The sequence below is a fragment of the Orycteropus afer genome, unplaced genomic scaffold (genome assembly GCF_000298275.1).
Source record: "Orycteropus afer afer isolate SDZICR_OR568_19922 unplaced genomic scaffold, OryAfe1.0 scaffold01188, whole genome shotgun sequence".
NCBI classification, from domain to species: domain Eukaryota; kingdom Metazoa; phylum Chordata; class Mammalia; order Tubulidentata; family Orycteropodidae; genus Orycteropus; species Orycteropus afer.
This window is the reverse complement of record NW_006922775.1, coordinates 93,163-117,636: the sequence shown is the minus strand read 5'-3', so window position 1 is coordinate 117,636 and position 24,474 is coordinate 93,163. Positions and strand designations below refer to the sequence as shown.

General features: G+C 46.5%; 1 protein-coding gene across 1 annotated transcript; it reads left to right on the top strand.

The window, feature by feature from the left end:
• Window positions 1-1,420: 1,420 nt before the first annotated feature.
• On the top strand, window positions 1,421-23,226 carry MED12 (mediator complex subunit 12). Its single transcript, XM_042783441.1, has 45 exons — window positions 1,421-1,519; window positions 2,075-2,179; window positions 2,370-2,561; window positions 2,696-2,852; window positions 3,347-3,528; window positions 3,669-3,779; window positions 3,887-4,141; window positions 5,510-5,656; window positions 5,818-5,917; window positions 6,043-6,179; window positions 6,489-6,620; window positions 6,978-7,104; window positions 7,557-7,786; window positions 8,149-8,229; window positions 8,346-8,516; window positions 8,718-8,862; window positions 9,031-9,081; window positions 9,399-9,517; window positions 9,707-9,850; window positions 10,298-10,461; window positions 10,683-10,814; window positions 11,236-11,463; window positions 11,640-11,784; window positions 11,945-12,065; window positions 12,425-12,526; window positions 12,629-12,742; window positions 12,983-13,158; window positions 13,332-13,511; window positions 14,561-14,632; window positions 15,082-15,215; window positions 15,384-15,545; window positions 15,800-15,911; window positions 16,135-16,224; window positions 16,739-16,848; window positions 17,102-17,237; window positions 17,498-17,659; window positions 18,612-18,986; window positions 19,200-19,350; window positions 19,506-19,711; window positions 19,877-19,951; window positions 20,041-20,255; window positions 21,983-22,181; window positions 22,546-22,701; window positions 22,902-22,983; window positions 23,183-23,226. Exons 1-45 carry the CDS (start codon window positions 1,421-1,423, stop codon window positions 23,224-23,226), a joined length of 6,528 nt encoding a protein of 2,175 aa, XP_042639375.1.
• The last annotated feature ends 1,248 nt before the right edge of the window (window positions 23,227-24,474 follow it).

Below are 24,474 nucleotides of genomic sequence, written 5' to 3'. Positions count from 1 at the left end.
AGGTTGCCATGAGTCGGAATCAACTTGATGGCAACAAGTTTTATTATTTTAAAATTTTTTCTGTAGCAGTCCTTGGGTAGTGCAGAAATTTAACTCATTCAACTGCTAACTGAAAGGGGAGAGGTTTGGGTCTGCCCAGACTTGGTGCTCTACTTCTGAAAAATCAGGCATTGAAAACCCTCTGGAGCACAGTTCTACTCTGGGACATGCGGGGTCACCATGAGTCAGAATGGATTCAACAGCAACTGATAATCTTCTATGGATTAAAATCCTTCAGGGTCAGCTCAAATGTTACCTCCTCCAATATGTTTTCTTCTCCCCAGTCAGAATTAATTTTTCTTCCCACTGTAATTCAATAGCATTTTGTACTTTTATTGTAGCACTCTGGCTATCTCGTCTCTAAAAGGTAATACCTTTCTAAGCAGAATATTGACTCTGGCATCAAGAAAGAATTCTAGTCTCAGTTCTGTTACTCATTAGCTGTATAAGATTAGGCAAATGAATCGGGTTAAAGAACCCATAAACGGGGACAATAATAATCCCTAACTCATGGGGCTGTGCATGGATTAAACGAGATAACGTCTGAAAAGCATCTTGCCTCCCAAGAGCAAGGGTTATTAACCTGAGGTTGGTGGACACTTAGGGGAGACATGAGCTTCACGGATCCAAAAATATCCTAGGAAAGTATCTGACATTTCGTATGCCCAAATATGCATTTTTCTGAGAAGACCCATAACTTATAGCATCTTGAAGGGTTTTTGAATTTAAAAAGATTAAGAACCTCAGCACTAGACCATATGAAGGCTTCGAGGGGTTAGAACCATCCTTTCAGGGTTTAATATGTGCTTTCTTACATACATACAGTTTTTAATCTTCTCAAGAAGATAATAGCACACTAATTTTAAGACGCGGAGACTAAGAACCGAATACTTGTAGAAGGTACAGTTTCGAATTACTGCAAATAATTACTGAGCACCTTTTCTGGGCCAAGAACTGAGCTAGGTGCTGGGAACTCAATTCTAGTCAGAGCGCAGCACCACAGCTCAGCTACACGACTGCTCCTCCTTTTTAACTTTGTATCCCCAGCAGAGTACTCGGCTCAGGAGCGTTTTGCAGACATCTGGAGAGGGAGATAGATTTTGCGCTGCCGGGTAGGAAAAGCTTTCTGGGCAGGGAGCTCCGCCCCACGTCGGGCCGGGTCCCGCCCCCTCTGCAGTCGGTATTATCCGACGGTTCCCGGCGTCCCTCGGCTTCACTCGGTAGTTTCCGGCAACGATCGAGAGTTTGTAACGTGCCCCTTGTTGTCTCTCCGCTGCGTCCTCCCAACCGCCGCCCCCCTTTTCGGCTCCCTCTTCCCTCTCCGCCCCCCCCAGCCCCAGCCAGCCCCTGCTGGCGCCTCTGGCGCTACGGGCTGGGCAAGATGGCGGCCTTCGGGATCTTAAGCTACGAACACCGGCCCCTGAAGCGGCCGCGGCTGGGGCCTCCCGATGTGTATCCTCAAGATCCCAAACAGAAGGAGGTTTGTTTATTAATTGGGGATCTACAGGGACTAGAGGCAAGCGATCAGCATAGAAGGAGGCATTGACGATTTGGGGAAGGGGGGGCGGGGCGATTAGGTGGGAGGAAAAGTCCCGAAAGGGGAAGAGTAAAGTGGGAGAGTAGGACCTGGGTCTGAGGGCTTCTGGCTGTGAGTAGGGAATGATGTAGGAGCCACGCCACAGCCCCCCCCCCCCAGACAGACAGAGAGAGAGAGAGAGAGAGAGAGGAGAGAGGAGAGAGAGACACGCGTACACCTCAGCTCAGAAAGTTGTCTGAGGTAGCTTGGTGAAGTAAGGCTGTTCGCTAGGGAAAAGTGATGTTGAGGGAGCTCTGGGTGGTTGGGAGTCTTAGTGACTGGGGTGGTGAGGGTGGGATACAAATGAATATAAGGGCCCATCCTTAAATAACAATCTGTTCTACTCAGAATCTTCCTCCTACCCTATTTCCTTGTATATTTACCTCCTCTTGCCCTTCTCTCCCACCCTTCCCACCCCCAGAGGGAAAAAAAAGCTAAAATGTCATTTTCCTGCCTCAGGATGAACTGACGGCTTTGAATGTAAAACAAGGTTTCAATAACCAGCCTGCTGTCTCTGGGGATGAACATGGCAGTGCCAAGAACGTCAACTTCAATCCTGCCAAGGTGAGGCAACCTTGCCAGGCTGAATCTGAGAAGGAGCAAAGGCCGTGGGTTGGGAAGACTTTAAGGGATAACCTAAATGGCTGAGTTTTCCATCATAACCTAATGCTACCACACTGGCATTTGCCCATCAAAGGCACAACCATCCATCTGCCTCTTCTTCCCACCCTGAGGTATAGTTTTCTTCCCTCAGATCAGTTCCAACTTCAGCAGCATTATTGCAGAGAAATTACGTTGTAACACCCTCCCTGACACTGGTCGCAGGAAGCCCCAAGTGAACCAGAAGGACAACTTCTGGCTGGTGACTGCACGATCCCAGAATGCCATTAACACCTGGTTCACTGACCTGGCTGGCACCAAGCCACTCACACAACTAGCCAAAAAGGTGAGGTACTATTTCCTATTCTTCAGGCCAAGGAGAAAGTGTGGATATGGAGTACTCTCCTATTCCCAGATTAAGCTACATGGATACCAGCTCGTGGGGTAATAGAAAACTCCCTATTTACAATGTCTATCCAGGTCCCTATTTTCAGTAAGAAGGAAGAAGTGTTTGGGTACTTAGCCAAGTACACAGTGCCTGTGATGCGGGCTGCCTGGCTCATTAAGATGACTTGTGCCTACTATGCAGCAATCAGTGAGACCAAGGTTAAGAAGAGACATGTTGACCCTTTCATTGGTAAGTAACTCCTAATACCAGGTGTATCACTAATCCTTTCCAGGGGTGATAGATGTTTGGAATCATTCTCTTTCCTAATCTGTCTTCCCTGTGTTTGTTTGTATCTTGTATTCACTCAGTAAACAATGAGTAACTTGAGTATCTAGTGTATGCTATATGCATATACTGGGCAATAATGGTGACAAGTACATAATCCCTGCCTTTAGGATGCTTAGAGTTTAGTAAGCATGTTAAGGCACATGTACAAATAACAGTTAAATACAGAAAGTGAAAAATGTTGAAAGAGAAGGCAGAAGGTTCTTTGAGACTTCAGTTAGCAAAAACATTACTTTCTTTGGTGGACAACTGGGAAGATGTTAGGAAGGTGGCATTTGACTCTAGCCTAAGAGGATGAATAGCATTTAAAAGTATGTGATTGAGGATGGGGGTAGGGGCCAGAAGAAGTTTGAAGCAGAGAGACAGTGTAAAATAGCCCTTCTTCCATCTTCTTCTAGAGTGGACTCAGATCATCACCAAGTACCTATGGGAGCAGCTGCAGAAGATGGCTGAGTACTATCGGCCAGGGCCTGCAGGAAGTGGCAGCTGTGCTTCCACTATTGGGCCTTTGCCCCATGATGTAGAAGTGGCAATACGGCAGTGGGATTACAATGAGAAACTGGCCATGTTCATGTTTCAGGTAGGGAGCAGGGCTCTCCGCCAATAGAATCAGCCTGCTGCCTTGCCCTGTTGTGGTTGCTTTCATCTACTTTACCTGCTTTATCTCTAATAGTTCCTAGACTGAACTAATAATACTCTTCCCACCGCTGGTACCCATAGGATGGAATGCTGGATAGGCATGAATTCCTGACCTGGGTACTTGAGTGTTTTGAGAAAATTCGCCCTGGAGAGGATGAATTGCTTAAACTGCTGCTGCCCCTGCTGCTTCGGGTAAGGCTCAAGGATGTGGAGGGAGTTGTAGGGGGAATTTGAAGGATAAAATTTAGAGTAGTGTCCCTTGAGTAGAACTAGAGGTTCTGATTGTAGTATCTTCACAGTATTCTGGGGAGTTTGTTCAGTCTGCATATCTCTCCCGTCGCCTTGCCTACTTTTGTACCCGGAGACTGGCCCTGCAACTAGATGGTGTGAGCAGTCACTCATCTCATGTTATGTCTACTCAGTCAACAAGCACACTTCCTACCACCCCTGCTCCTCAGCCTGCAACTACCAGCACACCCTCTACACCCTTTAGTGACCTGCTTATGTGCCCTCAGCACCGGCCCCTGGTTTTTGGCCTCAGCTGTATCCTCCAGGTAGGTACTGGATGAGTCCAAGGAAGTAACAAGAGTATTCGGAGAAGTGTTGGGTGCCCATCCTAGAAAATGAGGGTGATTCTGAATTGGAAATGGGAATAGGCACTAAGTACCTGCCTGGAGATGGCTGCTTCTAATTAATGGGGTTGTTTGTTCCCTTTATGGGGCTTTGGGTAGCCTCTCCATTCCAGGGCTAAATAGTAGGCCTAAAGCCTTTTAGGAAAGTAGGTAAAGGGAGGGGTTCAGGGATAAAGTGTGCCTTCCCCAGAAACTCACAATAACTAGATAAAAAAATCTAAGGGTTGACCTGAGGGTAGTGAGTTACGGGTCTATGGTCTTGGGACCATGGTCACAGGGAACATCAAGCTCAATTGGCATAACATACTGCACAAAAGCATTGTTTTACATCCTACTTTGGTGAGTAGCAACTGAGATCTTAAAAGCTTATGAGCGGCCATCTAAGATGCAACAACTGGTCTTTCCTTGTCCGGAGCAAAGAAGAATGAAGAAAATCAAAGACACATGGTAACAATTAGTTCAAGGGACTGGTAATCCATGAGACCCTCAGTCTACATGACCCTGAGACCAGAACTAGATGGTGCCCATCTACCACTGTCAGCCACTTGGAAAGGCATCAAAATAGGAGATCCTGGATAAAGTGAGAGAAAAATGTGGAATAAAACTCAAAATTATTTAAAAAAAAAAAAAGATGGCTTTGTAGTCTGATGTTGTTGTTGTTATATGCCGTCGAGTCAGCCCCGACTCATAGCGACCCCTCCTTGGGTTTCTGAGGCAGTATCGCTACAGAAGTAGATTGCCCCATCTTCCTTCCGAGAAGTGCCTGGTGGATTTGAACCGTCAGCCTTCTGGTTAGCAGTCACTGTGCTACTGGAGCTCCCTTGTAGTCTGATAGAGACTGGTAAAAATCCCTGAAACTATGGACCCTAGTGACCTTTCAGGCCTGGAATTCAGTTCACTCTTGTGGCTTCCAGCCAAACAATAGACAGGCACGTAAGGTGAGCATTTATACCAGGTAGGTACATTTCTTAGAACAATCAACATGGGAGACCAGAAAAGCAGTATTTGCACAGGGAAGTAGTTTAGAGGGCAGGAATGTGTAGGAAAGAAGGACACAGGGAAAGGGTAACCAGAGAGAAGTGGGAAGAGAACTGATACATTATGAGGATTATATTATAGTCAATGTCATGAAAGAAAATGTGTATGAACTGTTGTATGGAAAATGAATCTGCTATGTAAACTTTCACTCACATCACAATAAAAAAAAATTGAAAGGTTGAATCTTATAAATGGGATTCTAGAGAGGTGGCCATGGTTATTGAGTTTGACTTAGCTGTTTCTGTCTGGCAGACTATCCTCCTATGTTGTCCTAGTGCCCTGGTTTGGCACTATTCACTGACTGATAGCCGAATTAAGACTGGCTCACCACTTGACCACCTGCCTATTGCCCCCTCCAACCTGCCCATGCCTGAGGGCAATAGTGCCTTCACTCAGCAGGTAAGTCTGACCAATAGCCTTGTACTCCTAGATTAGGACATGAGGCTAAATTACTCTGTCAGAAATAGTGATATGGAGTCTGGTACTGTTCTTTTAGCCTGGGGCCCTGGCCTTTTGTGTGCCTTGGTACTTCCTTAAAGCTTTCCTTTTTAATATTGCAGGTCCGTGCAAAGTTGCGGGAGATTGAGCAGCAGATCAAGGAACGAGGACAGGCAGTTGAAGTTCGCTGGTCTTTTGATAAGTGCCAGGAAGCTACTGCAGGTGGGTGCCTGGGGCCAGATTGTAGGAAGTATGTTTAAAGAAAGGATGACAGTGGTAAGGACAGACATGAGAGAAGAAATGCATTGGGCCTGTAGTAAGGCCCTTTTACCACTTTGCTTCCTTAGGCTTTACCATTGGACGTGTGCTCCACACTTTGGAAGTGCTGGACAGCCATAGTTTTGAGCGCTCTGACTTCAGCAACTCTCTTGATTCTCTTTGTAACCGAATTTTTGGCTTGGGGCCTAGTAAGGATGGGCATGAGGTAAGTAATAAGGAAAATAGAAGGAGAAAAAAAATTACACACATATAACAGGAGGTATGAGGGAAAGGCATTGTGAAGTACTGAAACCAGGGATATCTGGAGAAATGCTTATTGGGGCCCAGGATACATTTTGTTTGTTTGTTTGTTTGTGTGTGGTGAAAATATACACACCAAATACTCACCAGTACAATTTTCACATTTACAGTTCAATGACATTGATTACCCCAGGACGTTTTCAGATGGAATGTCACAGAAATTGGAACTTAGTTCTTTGTTTGCAGTTCTCATCCCTGTCTTTCTTTGATCCAGATCTCCTCAGATGATGATGCTGTGGTATCATTACTATGTGAATGGGCTGTCAGCTGCAAGCGTTCTGGTCGGCATCGTGCTATGGTGGTAGCCAAGCTCCTAGAGAAGAGACAGGCAGAGATTGAGGCTGAGGTTAGAGGGGCAGGGATAAGCAAATGAGATTGGGCAATGGGAAGGAATTTAATTGAGGTTGGAGATAGATTGAGGTGATAGTGAGAACAAAGTTGAAGTTGTGAGAACAAAGAAGTAGTAGAAAAATAAAGGGAAAGGCAAGTATATAAAGCAAAAGTAGAGAAGAGTGGATTGTCTGTCAGAGTTAGAGAAGAGATCAAGGCTTTGGTTGGGAGCTGGAGAAAATACAGGTCAAAGGAGGAAAGTAAAAAGCTTACAGGGTGGAGGCAAAACGGGATAGTTCAGGGTTGATGTTTTGAGAAATAATGAAAGAGTGAGACAAAAATTAATCCTACAGTTTGTTCTCTCTTCTTACAGCGTTGTGGAGAATCAGAAGCTGCAGATGAGAAGGGTTCCATTGCCTCTGGCTCTCTGTCTGCTCCTAGTGCTCCTATTTTCCAGGATGTCCTCCTGCAGTTTCTGGATACACAGGCTCCAATGCTGAGTATGGATCCCTGCCACCCTCTAGTTACCTCTGTCTAGACTCGGTTACCTGTCACTATCATCAGAAAGCATAATTAAGGGTCTTCTGGTATATATTTCTGTCTTGAGTTCTATGCAGAGTGACTTTTAGACAATTCAAGTCTCTTATCATCTTAACAGTTCAACAGAGTAGGGAAATAAAGAATAAAAGCAAGATGTGATTGAAGCTTTTTTTACTGTATAAAAGGCTGCAAAGATTATGTTCCTTATGAGATGGTATATGGGACACCAGGTAGGTTAAACCACACTTTGTCCCTCAACAAGTTTTGTGATTTTTTTTTTTTGGGGGGGTAGTTCTCATTATTGACTACCTCAGTACTCGAGGATCACCATACCTTAGGTGTGTCCCTCTCTCTCTTTCTGGCCACCTCTTTTGGGTTTCCTAACTCATCTTCCCTCTTTCCCTCTTTGCAGCGGACCCCCGAAGTGAAAGTGAGCGAGTTGAATTCTTTAACTTGGTACTGCTATTCTGTGAACTGATTCGGCATGATGTTTTCTCCCACAACATGTACACTTGTACTCTCATCTCCCGAGGGGATCTTGCCTTTGGAGCCCCTGGCCCTCGGCCTCCCTCTCCCTTTGATGATGCTACTGATGACTCAGAGCGCAAGGAGGCTGAGGGCAGCAGCAGTAGCAAGCTTGAGGTGAGTGGGCTTTACCTTGCCCTAAGTTGTCTTCTGACATTCCTATCTTCATGACAACCAGAGGCCTCTGCAGTCCTCTTTTACCTAATAATAAGAGCCGTATTTGCTTAGCACTTTGTGGTTTCAAAGTGCTTTCACATCACTTACTTCATTTGATCCTCACAACAACCATGTGAGGTATTCATCCCTATTTTAAAGCTTAAGGGAACTGAGGCCCATACTGCTTAAATGAATGATCAAGGCCTGAATCCAGATCCTATACTTTTCCAAGTATGGTCTCCATTTCCTATGTCAGCTTTTCTAAGTGGTGGAGAGCAGTTCCCTAGGGCTAAAGCAACTTCCATTATGTTCTACACTTTCAGGATCCCGGACTCTCAGAATCTATGGACATTGACCCTAGTTCCAGTGTACTCTTTGAGGACATGGAGAAGCCTGATTTCTCAGTAAGTTAGATCCTAAGTATGGAATAATTCAGCTTTTTAGATCCTCCCCTCATGCTTCTTTTTGGAGCTTCATCCCCTTTTCTTCTAAATTTTCTGCCCTTTCACCTTTCTCTTAGTTGTTCTCCCCTACTATGCCCTGTGAGGGTAAAGGCAGCCCATCCCCTGAGAAACCGGATGTTGAAAAGGAGGTGAAGCCCCAACCCAAGGAGAAGATAGAAGGGACCCTGGGGGTTCTTTATGACCAGCCACGACATGTGCAGTATGCTACACACTTTCCCATCCCCCAGGTACTATTATCTAACACCTGTGACAGTCTATTTTGAATCCACATTTCTGCCCAAGGGATATGCTTAGGGGTTGGAACTATACTTGAGGGTGTGGGTATGTTGGAAAAGGGATTGAGCATTGGGATGCTGAGGGGTATGGAGCATGCTTAAAAGGAGGGAAAGAGATCCATGCTGGAGTCTGATGGTGCTGCTGGGATGCAGGAGGAATCATGCAGCCATGAGTGCAACCAGCGGTTGGTCGTACTGTTTGGGGTGGGAAAGCAGAGAGATGATGCCCGCCATGCCATCAAGAAAATAACCAAGGATATCCTGAAGGTTCTCAACCGCAAGGGGACAGCAGAAACTGGTGGGTTTGAGGCTCCTTAAACAGATATACCCCAAAGAGTCACCCTAGTCAGTCTTCCCTTCCCCAGCATAGGGAACTCCCCAATCATGTCCCAATGTCCTATCTCTTGGAGTCTCCTGAGAGCTCTAGTCCTTTTGAAACTTCCCCCCTCATTCCCCCCCTCTGCAGACCAGCTTGCTCCTATTGTGCCTCTGAATCCTGGAGACCTGACATTCTTAGGTACCTCACAGTAAGCCCCATACTGCCCTCCTTCCCTCTCCCTTCCATCCCTCAACCTAGCACCTCCCTGTACATATTCCTCTAAGATCCATGTAGTCTGTGGTCCACTAAACCTTTGCTTCACTGTCCCTTTCATCCCTCCCCAATCCCTTCCTTGGCCCTCCCTTCCCTCCTTCCTTCTTCCTTCCCTCTCTCCTTCCCTCCCATCCTTGCCCTCTCCTTCCCTCCCATAGCCTTCTCTCCATACCCACCTCCCCACCCCCCGTCAACTGGTTACCTTCCCTGGCCTGACTGGTCCCTTTCAACTGTCCCCTCAGGTGGGGAGGATGGGCAGAAGCGGCGGCGCAACCGGCCTGAAGCCTTCCCCACTGCTGAAGATATCTTTGCTAAATTCCAGCATCTTTCACATTATGACCAACACCAGGTCACGGCTCAGGTGTGGGCCTAAGTCTAGCCCCTTTCCCACATTCTGGCCTCCTATCCTATTTTCCCTTTTCCCCTTATCTTTTTTCTCCTAGGCAGGCTAAGCCTCCTGGTCTCATCCCCTTCCACCATTATCGTGTCCTACTTCCCTGGTTCTTCCCACATCTCTTCACTCCTGTCTCACTCCCACTGCCCTTATCAGGTCTCCCGGAATGTTCTGGAGCAGATTACAAGCTTTGCCCTTGGCATGTCATACCACTTGCCTCTGGTGCAGCATGTGCAGTTCATCTTCGATCTCATGGAGTATTCACTCAGCATCAGTGGCCTCATCGACTTTGCCATTCAGGTGGGGAAGTTGGGGAAAGATAACAGTAGAGGAAGAAGTTTGTGCTATATAGGGTCATAAGGATGGGTAGAGGCTCAAGCCAGTGTCCAAGGCTATTTGAAGGGCAAAAAGACTAGCACAGGACTGGTGGAACATGAGATAAAACTGTCGGAATAGAGACTTAAGTGCTCCTAGGGGAGGCCCAAGAGACAGATTAAAGCATTGGTCACAGACTGTCCTCCCATTGTGGAGTTAATAGAATTGCATCCTGGAGACTGGTTATATCATTGATGTAGCTTGCATCATTAAAAGAATAAAGGACAGGGGCATATGGCAACAAGTGCCCTCTATACAGAGGCAGCTCTAGCAGGAAGGGGCTTAGGCCTGGCCTTGCTAGTTCCCTCACAGGAAGAGAGGTTATAACATGAGGGGCCTCTTCTCATATCTCACCACCCCCTACTCTGCTAGTTGCTGAATGAACTGAGTGTAGTTGAGGCTGAGCTGCTTCTCAAATCCTCGGATCTGGTGGGCAGCTACACTACCAGCCTGTGCCTGTGTATTGTGGCTGTCTTGCGGCACTATCATGCCTGCCTCATCCTCAACCAGGAGCAGATGGCACAGGTCTTTGAGGGGTAAGTAAGGTTTCAAAATAACCTAAACATGCAGGGCTCTGGTGAATGCTGGTAGAAATGGTCTGGGAAGAACATAAGGACCTCTCCTTGTGGGGAAATGTATGCTACTCAAGTGGGAAAATAATAGTATTACCAAGAGACTTTGTTTCAAGGGATCTTTGTGCCCTAGCCCCCTCCACATCATCTACTAATGATCCTCCTAACTTTCTTGTTCATGACAGGCTGTGTGGTGTAGTGAAGCATGGGATGAACCGGTCAGATGGCTCCTCTGCAGAACGTTGTATCCTTGCTTATCTCTATGATTTGTACACCTCCTGTAGCCACTTAAAAAGCAAATTTGGGGAACTCTTCAGGTAAGAGAGGTGGGAGGTTGGGGGCAGAGAGTGTGACCTAGTCCCATCTGTTTCCCATTTCCACCCAGTTCAGGAGCAGAGCATAGCCCAGGACCCTGCTTTCTATCCAGGGTCTTTTATGGACTGTGCCCTCCACACATTCTTGCCTTACTGAGAATAGACCTTCTTCCTCATCAGCCTTGCCTCCAGCCCGTCTCTGTGGGGCCCATATTCTTCCTCCTTGTCTCTGGAGGCCCCTGTTCCTTATCCTTGCTTAGTTCCTTTTCTGCCCAGTCTGCCTTGTCTTGTCTCCCTTCATCTTATCCCAAGGCCCCTTATCCCTCACTTTCTCCTTTTTTTTTTCTTTTTTCCCCTTTCTTGATAAATCCCCTACCTCACCAGATCTTCAACACTGCTGTTTCCTTTCCCCCACCCCCTACAGTGACTTTTGCTCTAAGGTGAAAAACACCATCTACTGCAATGTGGAACCATCAGAATCAAATATGCGGTGGGCACCCGAGTTCATGATTGACACTCTGGAGAACCCTGCAGCCCACACCTTCACGTACACAGGTCTAGGCAAGAGTCTTAGTGAGAACCCTGCGAACCGCTACAGCTTTGTCTGCAATGCCCTTATGCACGTCTGTGTGGGGCACCATGATCCTGATAGGTATGGGATATACTGAGTGAGGAATGGGCACCACACTCCCACCTGATGATGGGGAGGGATGAAATAACTGGAGATACTACAACTTTAATTGTTACAGGGATGGAGGGAAAAAGTGAACTCAGTCTGAGGTTTTGTAGCTCACAATTTTTCCTGAGGGTGCTTGTACTTTTCCCTAGGGTGAATGACATCGCAATCCTGTGTGCAGAGCTGACCGGCTATTGCAAGTCTCTGAGTGCAGAATGGCTAGGAGTGCTTAAGGCCTTGTGCTGCTCCTCTAACAATGGCACTTGTGGTTTCAACGACCTCCTCTGCAATGTAGATGTGAGACTTGGGGTGGAGTCTTACTGGGAATGGGGCAGTTACCAGAGCAGGAGTCTAGTCACAGTAATCAAGGTGGTAGAGAGACAATGGTTTTAGTGATTTTTGAATGAATGCCCCTTCTCCACATTGTGTCATCACGTTTCTCTTCTTTTTACTCTAGGTCAGTGACCTATCTTTTCATGACTCCCTGGCTACTTTTGTTGCCATCCTCATTGCTCGGCAGTGTTTGCTCCTAGAAGATCTGATTCGCTGTGCTGCCATCCCTTCACTCCTTAATGCTGGTGAACAACCAATCTGTATCCCTTGGAGTTATTGGCCCCAAAATTTCAGTACACACTTACCACTGTCCTCTTACTGTTCATTGTGGGAGTCCACATTGTAGTTCTCTTGACTCCTCACCTTTAGTGTGCTTCAGGCTAGAAGGGCCCTACATATTTTCTGACATTTGGTTTGCATTTCTTTCTGTTTTGTGACCCTTTTAGTCCACTAACCTTGTATTGCATAATAGTTTTCTATTCTACCTCTCCCTCAGTATTATTTTTTCTCTTTTCACCTTACTGTTTCCCCTCTTATTCCCCCACCCACAAATCTATATCCAGTACTACTTCATCCTCTCCAGATATGCTTGTCTTCCTTTTAGCCTGTAGTGAACAGGATTCTGAGCCAGGAGCCCGGCTGACCTGCCGTATCCTCCTCCACCTTTTCAAGACGCCACAACTCAACCCTTGCCAATCTGATGGAAGTAAGTGACCGTAATCTGGGCCAGCCAGCAGTAGAAAATGTAATTACCCCACCTCCACCCTACCCTTTCTACTTCTTCCCCTGACTTCAGCTCCTTCCCCAGACAAGCCTACTGTAGGAATCCGCTCCTCCTGTGACCGCCACCTGCTGGCTGCTTCCCAGAACCGCATTGTGGATGGAGCTGTGTTTGCTGTTCTCAAGGCTGTGTTTGTCCTTGGTATGGGGGTAGGAAAGGAGTGGTGTCAGAGTGTGTAGGGTGGAGTGCCAGCTAAATTACAAAGGATAATCTTTCTTTCTCCTGAAGGTGGGCTCTCTGACCTTTGGGGAGGAGGGAAGGAAAAAAGTGTATTTTTGTCCCATAGGGCAGGATTTAGAGGCCTCTTTGAGTCTGGGATGGGTTTCCACACAGTGTTCTAATCTCATTCTGCCCTCCTTATCTTCCACTTGTGAACCACAGGGGATGCAGAATTGAAAGGTTCAGGCTTCACTGTGACAGGAGGAACAGAAGAACTTCCAGAGGAGGAGGGAGGATGTAGCAGTGGTAGTCGGAGGCAGAGTGGCCGGAACGTCTCTGTGGAGACAGCCAGTCTGGATGTCTATGCCAAGTACGTGCTGCGCAGCATCTGCCAACAGGTCAGTCTCACCTTCCTCCTACACATACTAAATGTCTCTATACAACATGTTCCTGTTTCCAGTCCATGGTGGTGCCCCCTCCCCACTATATGTCCCTTTCCAACCCCAATCCATCCCTTATTCCTAACTCCCTCACTGGTTGCCCCCAGTCCCCTGATTATCAGCTTCCTCAGGAATGGGTAGGAGAACGTTGCCTTAAGTCACTGTGTGAGGACAGCAATGACCTACAGGACCCAGTGTTGAGTAGTGCCCAGGCCCAGCGCCTCATGCAGCTCATCTGCTACCCACATCAACTGCTGGACAATGAAGATGGGGAAAACCCCCAGCGTCAACGCATTAAACGTATTCTCCAGGTATGCCAAGGTGATGGGAATCTTGAAGAAAGCGATGGAGACCAAGCATAGGGTAAAATAATGGTAACTTTGAGAGAAAAAAAAAAGAAAGTTAGTGTAGAGGAAGATGAATAGGAATGTGAAAGAAAGGTAGTGAGAGCAATGACTCCAGCACAAGTTTAAAAGTAAATTCAGTATAGCCTAGACTCTAGGAATTGTGTGAGGGCACAACTATCTAGAATAAAGAAGTAGCTTATCAGTGGGAGGCATAGTATCTGGGAGACATAGTTTTTGGCCTTATATATTTGACATTTTGCTTATGACTCAGTAAACAAACTACTATTTATTGAACATTGACTTTGTGCTGAGTGTTGTGCTAGGCACTTTGCATACATTTCATTATTTAACCTTTATAATCTCGTGAAGTAGGTATAAGTAATCTGTATTTAACTGGTGAGAAAACTGAGCCTTGAAGAGATTAAGTAATTTGCTCAAGGTCACACAGCTAGTAAGTTTAGAGTCATTGTGTGAACCCTTGTATGCCTGTTCCCTTTCCACATTGCCATACTGCTTCAGAGATTCAGATGAGTGGAGGGTAGAAAAATAAAGCCACTGAGGGAAAGCTAGAAGATTGGGGTTTATTCAGCCTAGAGGAGACAGTGCTAAAGAAAGATTAGCTAACAACAACAACATTCTTTAGTTCTGTAAAGTACATTGAGAGATTGTGAGCAGCTGATCTAAAATAAGAAATGGAAGCTGTAAATTTAATATTGAAGATGTAGGTTAAACTTAACCAGAACTTCTTGATGTTAAGGGCTGTGAGGCTCTGGAAAAGGAAACTACAGAAAGATGTAAGATTTTTCCTGAACCTTTTGTAAAATCAGATAGATTTTCAACCTTTTTGGATTATTTAAGTGTAGTCTTCCCTAAAGATGGGGATGCAGAGATCCCATTTAGAACTCTAGGAGTCTGTGATTCAAGGTTGTGAGAGATCCTGAATTGGCCTTAGGAGGATGGGTGGCTCAGGGTGACACACTGATGACTAGCTGGGAGTGGGGCCTCTGTCACAGAACCTGGACCAGTGGACCATGCGCCAGTCTTCCTTGGAGCTGCAGCTCATGATCAAGCAAACCCCTAACAATGTGAGTAGTGCCTGGGCCCTCCCTTTCCTATGCCTACTGTCATCTCAGTGTATTAAGGAGGTGGGCCACTGTAGAGGAACCTAGATCCTACCCTTGGGCTCTTGGACTGACAGAGATAAGAAGGGACAGGAAGATGACAAATGTGTGGAACCAATGATAAGGGAAATAGATTGGGAGTGTCGAGGCTCTGAGCTGTGTGGAAGAGTGATGGTAGTGGAGGCTATTTCTGTGGCCAAATATGTAAGGAGGTATGTAAAACAGAAGACAGTAGGGAATTGGAGAAATAGGAGGTGCTAGAGAGAACAGCTTTCAACAGAGCTGTTGTCTCTACCCTGCCATAAATCTCCATAGATGCCTTCCTTCACCCTTACTTCCTATCTCTGCTACCATCTGTTTTCCTTAGCCCTCAGCTACATATTTAGCACCCTTGTGCCTTTCTTCCTCCCTAGGAGATGAACTCCCTCTTAGAGAACATTGCCAAGGCCACAATTGAGGTTTTCCAACAGTCAGCAGAGACAGGGTCATCTTCGGGAAGCACTGCAAGCAACATGCCCAGCAGTAGCAAGACCAAGCCTGTGCTCAGGTTGGGTAGAAACATGTTAGGACTCATCCCCTTATGAATTTCTCTCCTGGTAGCATGAGTGATTTCAGCCACGTGGAGATTCCAGGCATGTCCATCAGGAAAAGGAGAATGAATGTTCCAACCTTGTCTGGCTCCCCTGTAACCCTGTGTACTTCATTTGTCCTCCAGTTCTCTAGAACGCTCTGGTGTATGGCTAGTGGCCCCCCTCATTGCTAAATTGCCCACCTCAGTCCAGGGGCATGTGTTGAAGGCTGCTGGGGAGGAATTGGAGAAGGGTCAGCACCTGGGTTCTTCTTCCCGCAAAGAACGTGATCGACAAAAGCAAAAGAGGTAAAGGAGCTAGAAACAGAGTTGAGGGGTAGAAAGGACAGGAAGCAGGGTCAGAGAAGGATAAAAGTTGGAGCTGAAGGATGAGGATAAAAATAATTTTAAGAAGTGGAAAATCAGGATAAAGATGGGCATGGCTGAGCAAGAGGCTAAAAGTAGACTCTAGGATTCAGAGGAATAAGGTTGGAAAGTCTCTGTATGCCTGATCCCCAAATCATGTCTCCTTTGCTTTGCTTTGCTTTTCCTCCTGTCTCTAGCATGTCCCTATTGAGCCAGCAGCCATTCTTATCTCTGGTGCTGACTTGTCTGAAAGGACAGGATGAGCAACGTGAGGGACTCCTTACCTCCCTCTACAGCCAGGTGCATCAGGTACAGGTCTCTGGGCCCAGGAGGTGGGCAGGAGGGCAGAGAAGGATATACCTAAGAGGCCATGTACTCTGGACCTTCATTACTTTCTTTTGAACTCATCGGGTGCTTTGGGATAGAAACAGGAAGATGTCTGAACTGTAGAGTCCGTTTCCTTTTTAAGTTTGTTTTGTTTGTTTTTTTTGTTTGTTTGTTTTATATAGTTTTATACTTGTTTCTATCCTAGATTGTGACTAATTGGCGAGATGACCAGTACTTAGATGATTGCAAACCAAAGCAATTAATGCATGAGGCACTCAAACTGCGGCTCAACCTGGTGAGAGGGGTTGCTGGGGAAAAAGGAAGGAGTCAGGGCTAGAAATGCAGAATAAAGAAGCCCCAGCCTGGATGAGTGAGGATGGAAGCTTTAGGTTTTTCTGAATCTTCAAGAATCAGCTCAGATTTCTTAAAGAATATAGGGCCTGAGAGTGGTTAAGGGAACTCAGTCACTGTCATCAGGGTGCAATAGGTTGTATACCCTAGATCTTTGCAAGGATTATGCCTCAATATTCTGATTCTGGCTGGGACCTAGAAACCCAAGCATTTTAGAATCTTGAATGGAATATCCTAGAAATCATTTAGTCCAACTCCCATCATTTTATAGGTGAGGAAACTGAGGCCTAAAGATGTCAAGAATTAAATCATTGACCTGAGATCATAAATCATAGATATAACCAAAACATGACCTCAGGTGCCCTAACTTCTGCTCAACTCAGGTTCTATTCTAAGCTTTCTTTCATTATTGGACTGTGCCCCTGAGCCATCTGACTGACTTGCTGTGATCCTGGCAGGTGGGGGGTATGTTTGACACTGTGCAGCGCAGCACCCAGCAGACCACAGAGTGGGCTGTCCTCCTTCTGGAGATCATCATCAGTGGCACTGTCGACATGCAGTCCAACAAGTAAAGCATCCTCACCCCCACCCTTTAGTTTTTGTACCCAAGAGTATTCCCCCAGCACTCATAGCAGGTGCATGATCCACTGAGATTAGTGTGGGTGTGATGGCTGTGGACTTCGAGGTCCTAGGTACCCCCCTTATTTTTTATACCTTTTGGATGACTTACTAAGCACCTCTCCCTGGCTATATCCCGCTGTGATGCCTTTTCCTATCTTAACCTCTTTCTTTTCTGTTTTCTTCCCTGACTTCTGTCAAAGTGAGCTCTTCACTACTGTGTTGGACATGCTGAGCGTGCTCATCAATGGGACATTGGCTGCGGACATGTCTAGCATCTCTCAAGGCAGCATGGAGGAAAACAAACGTGCATACATGAACCTGGTGAAGAAGCTGCGGGTAAGCAGAGGAGGCAAGGGCAAGGCTTTGGGTAGTGGACTCTTAGCTCCTCCTCCCCTGACCTTGCATCTGCTAACCAGCCTCTGAGATTTCATTCTGGTCTGAAACCTCTACCCATTCCTAGTGCATCCTTTTTTGTTTATTATTCAAAAAATTTATTGGATGTCTTCTTTATGCCAGGTTCTTTGGTATCCCCTGAGATTTCCTGTCCTTCTTATTTTATATCCTTGAACTGTTGTCCCATCTTCCTGTACCTACAGAAGGAGTTGGGGGAACGCCAGTCAGACAGTCTAGAAAAGGTTCGCCAGCTGCTGCCATTGCCCAAGCAGACACGAGATGTCATCACATGTGAGCCACAGGGATCCCTTATCGACACCAAGGGGAACAAGATTGCTGGCTTCGATTCCATCTTCAAGAAGGAGGCATGTTCCATCATCTAACCACCTCCAGCCCCCCTGCTTTTTTTCCCCATTTGTCAAGAGCTTTTCCTGCATTTACCTCTTGGCTACAACACACGCATCAGGCTAGGGAGTCTATAGGGTTTTGCTGATGAAAACTCTCTTTAGGGGTTTGAACTAATCACTTACATTTCTTTACATTTCCTGTCCCTATCTTTGTAGTCTCACCCTCTTTCCTTGGTCTCTCCCTTCACCTCCACCCACCTATCATCACCTCCACCCATGTTTTAACATGCTAGCCATTTCTCAGCACCCAACATTCCTTTTCCTCTCCCCCACCTGCCTCCTGTCATATCCCACCCCTGCCTGTACCCTACCCATCAGTCTGGATGATAGCCCATATCTCTTTTATTCTTACATTTCTCCACAAACACATCTCAACCCATTTCTCTACACAGTTTTCTCTTTTTTCCCTCTCTTTGTCAGTTGCAGTATTTGTTGAACAACTATAATTATTACATATACTTGAAAGAGAGAGGGAAAAGAAGATGCAGAGTTTAAAGTCGATGGCATCTGTACATACATTGTCATTTCTCTTCTTGGCCCATCTGTCTCTTTCTCTCTCTTTTTATATATCTATCTCCGTGTTTGTCTTTCTGAGTATCTCTATGTCTCTGTCTCTGTTTCTGATTCTTCCCCTAGTTCATCTTCTCCATTGGCGCCATCTTTCCTGGATCTGAATTTGCCCTTCACCCCTTTCCCTTAAACCCAACTCTCTTCCTCCTTGTAACTGTCTGTCTCCACCAAGCGTGTGTGTGTCTGTGTCTGTCTGTCTTCCTCTCACCATCTCCCCTGGATCTATGTGACTTTTTTTCCTTTCATTGTCAACAGATATTTTATCCTCTCCTGTAAGTTTTCAAGGTCTCTGTTGTTTTCCAAGTCTCAACAGCTCACTGTTTCTCACTTTCTGGAGCAGGGTCTACAAGTTTCCACCAAACAAAAGATCTCTCCCTGGGATCTTTTTGAGGGTGTGAAGCCATCAGGACCACTCTCTTGGGGCTGGTTTGGAACAGTCCGAGTCGACCGGCGAGTTGCTCGAGGAGAAGAGCAACAGCGATTGCTGCTCTACCACACACATCTGAGGCCCCGGCCCCGTGCCTATTACCTGGAGCCACTGCCTTTGCCACCAGAAGATGAGGAGCCTCCTGCTCCCACACTGTTAGAGCCTGAGAAAAAGGCTCCAGAGCCCCCAAAAACTGAGAAACCTGGGGCTGCTCCACCCAGTACTGAGGAACGCAAGAAGAAGTCCACCAAGGGCAAGAAACGTAGCCAGCCAGCCACCAAGACAGAGGTTAGTGCCTCCCACTATTAAGGTTTTCCACAGCCCCTTTTTCTTCATGATTCTTTGAGTTTCTGGTTTGTGTCAGTAGTGGGGATGTGAAGGAAAATGGTGACATTAGAATTATAATAAGTCCACATAAATCCATCTCTCCACCTCATCCTATCCCCCTTACCCTATCCCATCCAGCTACAACCCACTCACCTTCCTCTGCCATTCACACAGGACTATGGAATAGGCCCATGTCGGAGTGGCCCCTATGGTGTAGCAGTACCTCCAGACCTCCTCCACCACCCAGCCTCTGGCTCCATATCCCATCTTAGCTACAGGCAGGGATCCATAGGCCTGTACACCCAAAACCAGCCACTACCTGCAGGTGAGTGCCAGCCACTAGGGATGATGGAGTTACCTGAACATTCCTCCTATCCAAGGGATGATGCTACTTCTCTGAAGAACTGTAGATGAATAGGACACTGAGCAAGGCATGGGGGGATGAGAAGCTTAGAGAAGTCCATCTGCTTTCCCTTCCAGGTGGCCCTCGTGTGGACCCATACCGCCCTGTGCGGTTACCAATGCAGAAGTTGCCAACCCGACCAACTTACCCTGGAGTGCTGCCTACAACCATGACTGGTGTCATGGGACTAGATCCCTCCTCTTATAAGACCTCTGTGTACCGACAGCAACAACCTACAGTGCCCCAAGGACAGCGCCTTCGCCAACAGCTCCAGGCAAAGATAGTGAGAGGGGCAGTAGGGAGGGCTGTCAGGGAAAGGGCTTTTTAGTGTCACAGGACTGAGTAAACACCTGGGATCTTGACAGGACATGTAGGGTGGTAGATGCAAGAAATGAGATGGGGAAAGCATTTCCTGAGTTTGAGTTTCTCCCCTTTTTCCCTCTAGCAGAGTCAGGGGATGTTGGGACAGTCATCTGTCCATCAGATGACTCCCAGCTCTTCATATGGTTTGCAGACCTCTCAGGTAAGGGTATAGGGTTATGAATATTGGGGAGAGTGAGGCAAGCTGATCTGAGAACTCTTAGCCCTGACTCATCTCTCTCTTCCCTCCAGGGCTATACTCCTTATGGTTCTCATGTGGGACTACAACAACACACAGGCCCTGCAGGTACCATGGTGCCCCCCAACTATTCCAGCCAGCCTTATCAGAGCACCCACCCTTCTACCAACCCTACTCTTATAGATCCTACTCGCCACCTACAACAGCGGCCCAGTGGCTATGTGCACCAACAGGCCCCAACCTATGGACATGGACTGACCACTCAAAGGTACCCAAAGTTTTGGGAGCTTGGAAGAGACAATAAAGTATAAGAGGGCACTTCACTTGGGGAAATCTGTGCCTGGAGGTGATGGGACAAATCACAACTTTTGGAGATACCGAGAATGCTGATCTGGCTACATATCCAATAACCATACAGTGCTGGAGCTGGATGGGATATGGAGATCAATAGTTACACACCTACTTCCCAACATTTCTTTGAGGCCCAAAGAGGGAAAATCATATATACAACTATGATATGAAAGTAACTGGAATTCATAGATGTACTACATGATAAGGAGGCATAAATCTAGCATTAGAATAGTTTAACACTGGAATGGACTAACAAGTTCTCTCACTATGATTAATGTTTGTCAGGGCTTAGTTAAGACATTGTAATCATTCTAGACTCTGCAGCTTATAATTTAAATGACTGAGGGATGGGCCAGAAGAAAAATCCTTTACTTACAAGTATCAATTAACTGCCCACTGTGTGGCCAGCACTCTGATAGAAATGGGTAGAGTGAGAAAAGATAGCAAGAAGTGAAATATATAGTTCCTTACCACAAAGAGTATTTAATGTAGTTGAGATGAAGCTTCCATGAAAGAGCATTTAGAGAGCAGCATGAGGAAGTATATAATCAGGTGTGCAGTTGTGTGCTGTGGAATAAAAGGAGAATTCAGAAAAAGTATGGGATAATATGCATGGGCCTGAGTCATAGGAGAAAATTTCAAGAAGGAGGTCTGGCTTGAGTTGGCCTTTGAAAGATAGGTAGGATTTGGATTTATGGAGAGGAGACAGAGGAAGAGCATTTCCAGCAGAAGACGTAGCATGAACAAAGACATGGGTGTAGGAATGTTTATGGTGGCTGGGAGGACAGGAAAGAAAAGAGCGTGGATGGACTATAAAAGTTGTGCCAGGGAAGTAGTTGGGAATAGGATGGGTATGTTGTTGTTATATGCTGTCGAGTCGGACCCGACTTACAGTGCCCCTTCCTTGGGTTTCCGAGGTAGTATCGCTACGGAAGTAGATTGCCCCATCTTCCTTCCGAGGAGTGGCTGGTGGGTTTGAACCGCCAGCCTTCTGGTTAGCAGTCAAGTGCCTTAGGCACTACACTACCAGAGCTCCCAGGATGGGTATGGGCAGGTTGATAGAGGGCCTTGAATGTCAGGTATAGAACTGAAACACAATCCGGTAAAGGTTCTTTTGATCAGGAAAGTGAAAGGATGAGTTAGGTGTGTTGGAAGGATTAATATGGAAACAATGGATAGGATGCATAGAGGAAGGTGGGAGAAGACTTGGGAGAGGGAGGTGAGCTAATGGACTGTTAGAGTAATGTATTGATTGGGGTAGAGAGGAAATTAGTTGCAGAATGGAAATGTAAGACCCTGAAATGTTATTGGGGAATGGAAAAAAAGAAAAAAACTCAGTGAATGTTTATAGAATGCCTATTATGTGCTAAGATTGTTTTTCATTTTCATAAGAGAAAAATAGCTAAAATAGAAGCAGGAAAGATTCCTAATCATTAAAGCTATGAGATACTAAAATGGAGTATTTTATTTGCCCTGTATTCATCCTAGAAGTCTGTCAGAACCCCAGAGGGCTCTCCTGGTTGGTGATAAGAGGAGTGGATGAAATGACATGTAATATCTTGTGGGTCAAGGACCCAGGAATTATACTCTTCTAAACTCCTACCTCCGATGCTTTGACCTCTGTACCTCTTGTCGTCTTCGCAGATTTTCACACCAAACACTGCAACAAACACCCATGATAGGTACCATGACTGCACTGAGTGCTCAGGGAGTCCAAGCAGGTGTCCGATCAACTTCCATCTTGCCTGAGCAGCAACAGCAGCAGCAGCAGCAGCAACAGCAGCAACAACAGCAGCAGCAGCAGTACCATATCCGGCAACAGCAGCAGCAGCAGATCCTGCGGGTAAGGCACTAGGATTTCATCTAGGATCTGAGACCTCAAGGAGGAGAAGCACAGTTTCTTCTCAGGTTGTTATTAAGACTAAATGAGGCAGTGTACATGAAATACTCAGTAGAGTGTCTGGCATATAGTGTGTGTTTGATAACGTAGTTCACTACCCTCCCCCCTTTTGTTTTCTGGGTATCATAGTGGGAGGGATTTGAAAGTTTCCTGTTGGGTACTTCTTTCTGTACAACTGTCTGAGAAGGGAAGACAATGGACCGAGGGTTCCTTTCTTGCTTCTTTATCTTCTTTCCCCAATCCTCCAACACTGAATCTCTGCTCCCTTACTGTCCCTTCAGAAGTATGTCTTATGTTCTCATAGCAGCAGCAACAGCAGCAGCAGCAGCAGCAGCAGCAGCAGCAGCAGCAGCAGCAGCAACAACAGCAGCAGCAACAGCAGCAACAGCAACAGCAACAACAACAACACCAGCAGCAGCAACAGACAGCTCCTCCCCAGCCCCAGCCCCAGTCCCAGCCCCAGGTAGCTGCTGGACTACAGCCCCAGGCTCAGGGACAGCTGCCCAGGTTGGGCATGCAGCCAATGAACTGGGATGGGGACAGGGTGGAATTGGATAGAGGTGGGAGGCAAGGCAAGAAACTCTGAAAAGGCATTGAGAGATGAAGATGGAGAAGCAGGTGGAAGGTTAGAGTTCAATCTCCAACTTCCTGTTTCTACCTCAGTTCCAACGCCAGGGCCTTCAGCAAACCCAACAGCAGCAACAGACAGCAGCGTTGGTCCGGCAACTACAACAACAGCTCTCCAGTAAGCCTGCCTTCTTTCCCAAGGAGAGCCCCATGGGATAAATGGGAGATGGGGTGGGCAAAAGTGCTGAGATGATTGCTTCAGTCCCAAAGTGTGGAAGTCTTAACATTCCCTTCCCTTGGTACCTGACTAGTTTTCCTCATGCATATTCATACCCCTACTTGGTCTCCCACCCCTGATAATCTCTGGTTTTTCACAGATACCCAGCCACAGCCCAGTACCAACATATTTGGACGCTACTGAGCCACCTGGAGAAACTGCTTGTGCACTGGATATGGCCCTACCCTTTCCTCTTAATTCCCAATTCCCTTCCTGGGCTAGCACCAGTAGTGGTGGGGACCCTTCCCTCAGGCTCCATTTTTAATAAGTTTTAGTATTTTTGTTAATGTGAGGCATTGAGCTGTTGGGTTTTGTATATTATTTATATAGAGACCCCAGAGCTGTTGCGCCCAATACACAGAGCTTCTTTGCAAAGGGAGTGTGTGAGTTCTGCATGTCTGGGAAGGGTGAGGTGTTGGGGAAGTGCTGGGGGCTAGATTAACAAGTCAAATCCTTTATTCTGTTGAGATAACCTCCTCAGTTTACCTTCCACCCCCTTAATTTCTTAATTCTAATTGGATTGCTACTCCCTTCCCTTCTCCTACCTGGCAACACATTAAGGTATGGGCCCTTGGTCTCTTAAGAAGGGCAGCTTCCCTTCTCAACTAAATGTTACAGCTTCTTTACAGCTTTTCTCCATGGGGGATATACCACTGGGATTGGGGAGGGCTATTAGGCCAGAAGAAAATTAATGGAGCCTGATTCTCCCTCTACACACTCCATATTCTGGGCTTTAAACAAACTAAGGGGGAAGATAATAGACACTGCCTACCCTTTTTGCCACCTTGCGTTGTCCCCATCATACACCAGGCTGCATCCTTTTCATAGGACACAGAACTTCCCTGCAAGTCACATTTCTGGGATGAAAAAATGCTCTCCATTGGCAGGTGTCACCGTGGAATAGGTAGTGGAAGGATGGTATGGTTCTAGGAAGGGAAAAAGACCAGCAAAAGGAAGCGCCCTTCTCTCTCTGCCCTGTTGCTGGAATTGCTTGTTTTCACATGACCCCCCTTGGCAGTTACCCAGGATAACTATTGCTCACCCTTATTTTACAATAGGGAAATTTCGAAACTATTGCTCCAGAGTCATATTTGGAACTGTGACCGGGCTATTCTCAGCCTCCTTGCCTTCAGGTTTTGGGCCCTAGATCCAAGGCTGTCAAGGAAAGCCAACTGGTTTAATGGAATCTTTTGGTTGGCTGTGTGGGTTGGTGGTGGTACAGGGTGATTTAACAGCTTAAGGATAATGTCCTGGTCATAGTTGCACCATATCATTGCCAAGTGTCAAGTGTGCTGGTAAAACCAAGAGCACAAATCAGTACTCAAATCATAAAGAATACAAAAAATTCCTCTAAGGTCCTCAAAGCCCTCACTCATATGGGACTATGCAAGT

Excerpts from the sequence above, each read along its gene's own strand:
- MED12 (XM_042783441.1), top strand. The coding sequence starts at position 1,421 with ATGGCGGCCTTCGGGATCTTAAGCTACGAACACCGGCCCCTGAAGCGG. Across the intron at positions 1,520-2,074 it reads AAGATCCCAAACAGAAGGAG|GATGAACTGACGGCTTTGAA; the intron begins GTTTGTTTATTA and ends TTCCTGCCTCAG. Across the intron at positions 15,912-16,134 it reads TCTACAGCCAGGTGCATCAG|ATTGTGACTAATTGGCGAGA; the intron begins GTACAGGTCTCT and ends TTTCTATCCTAG.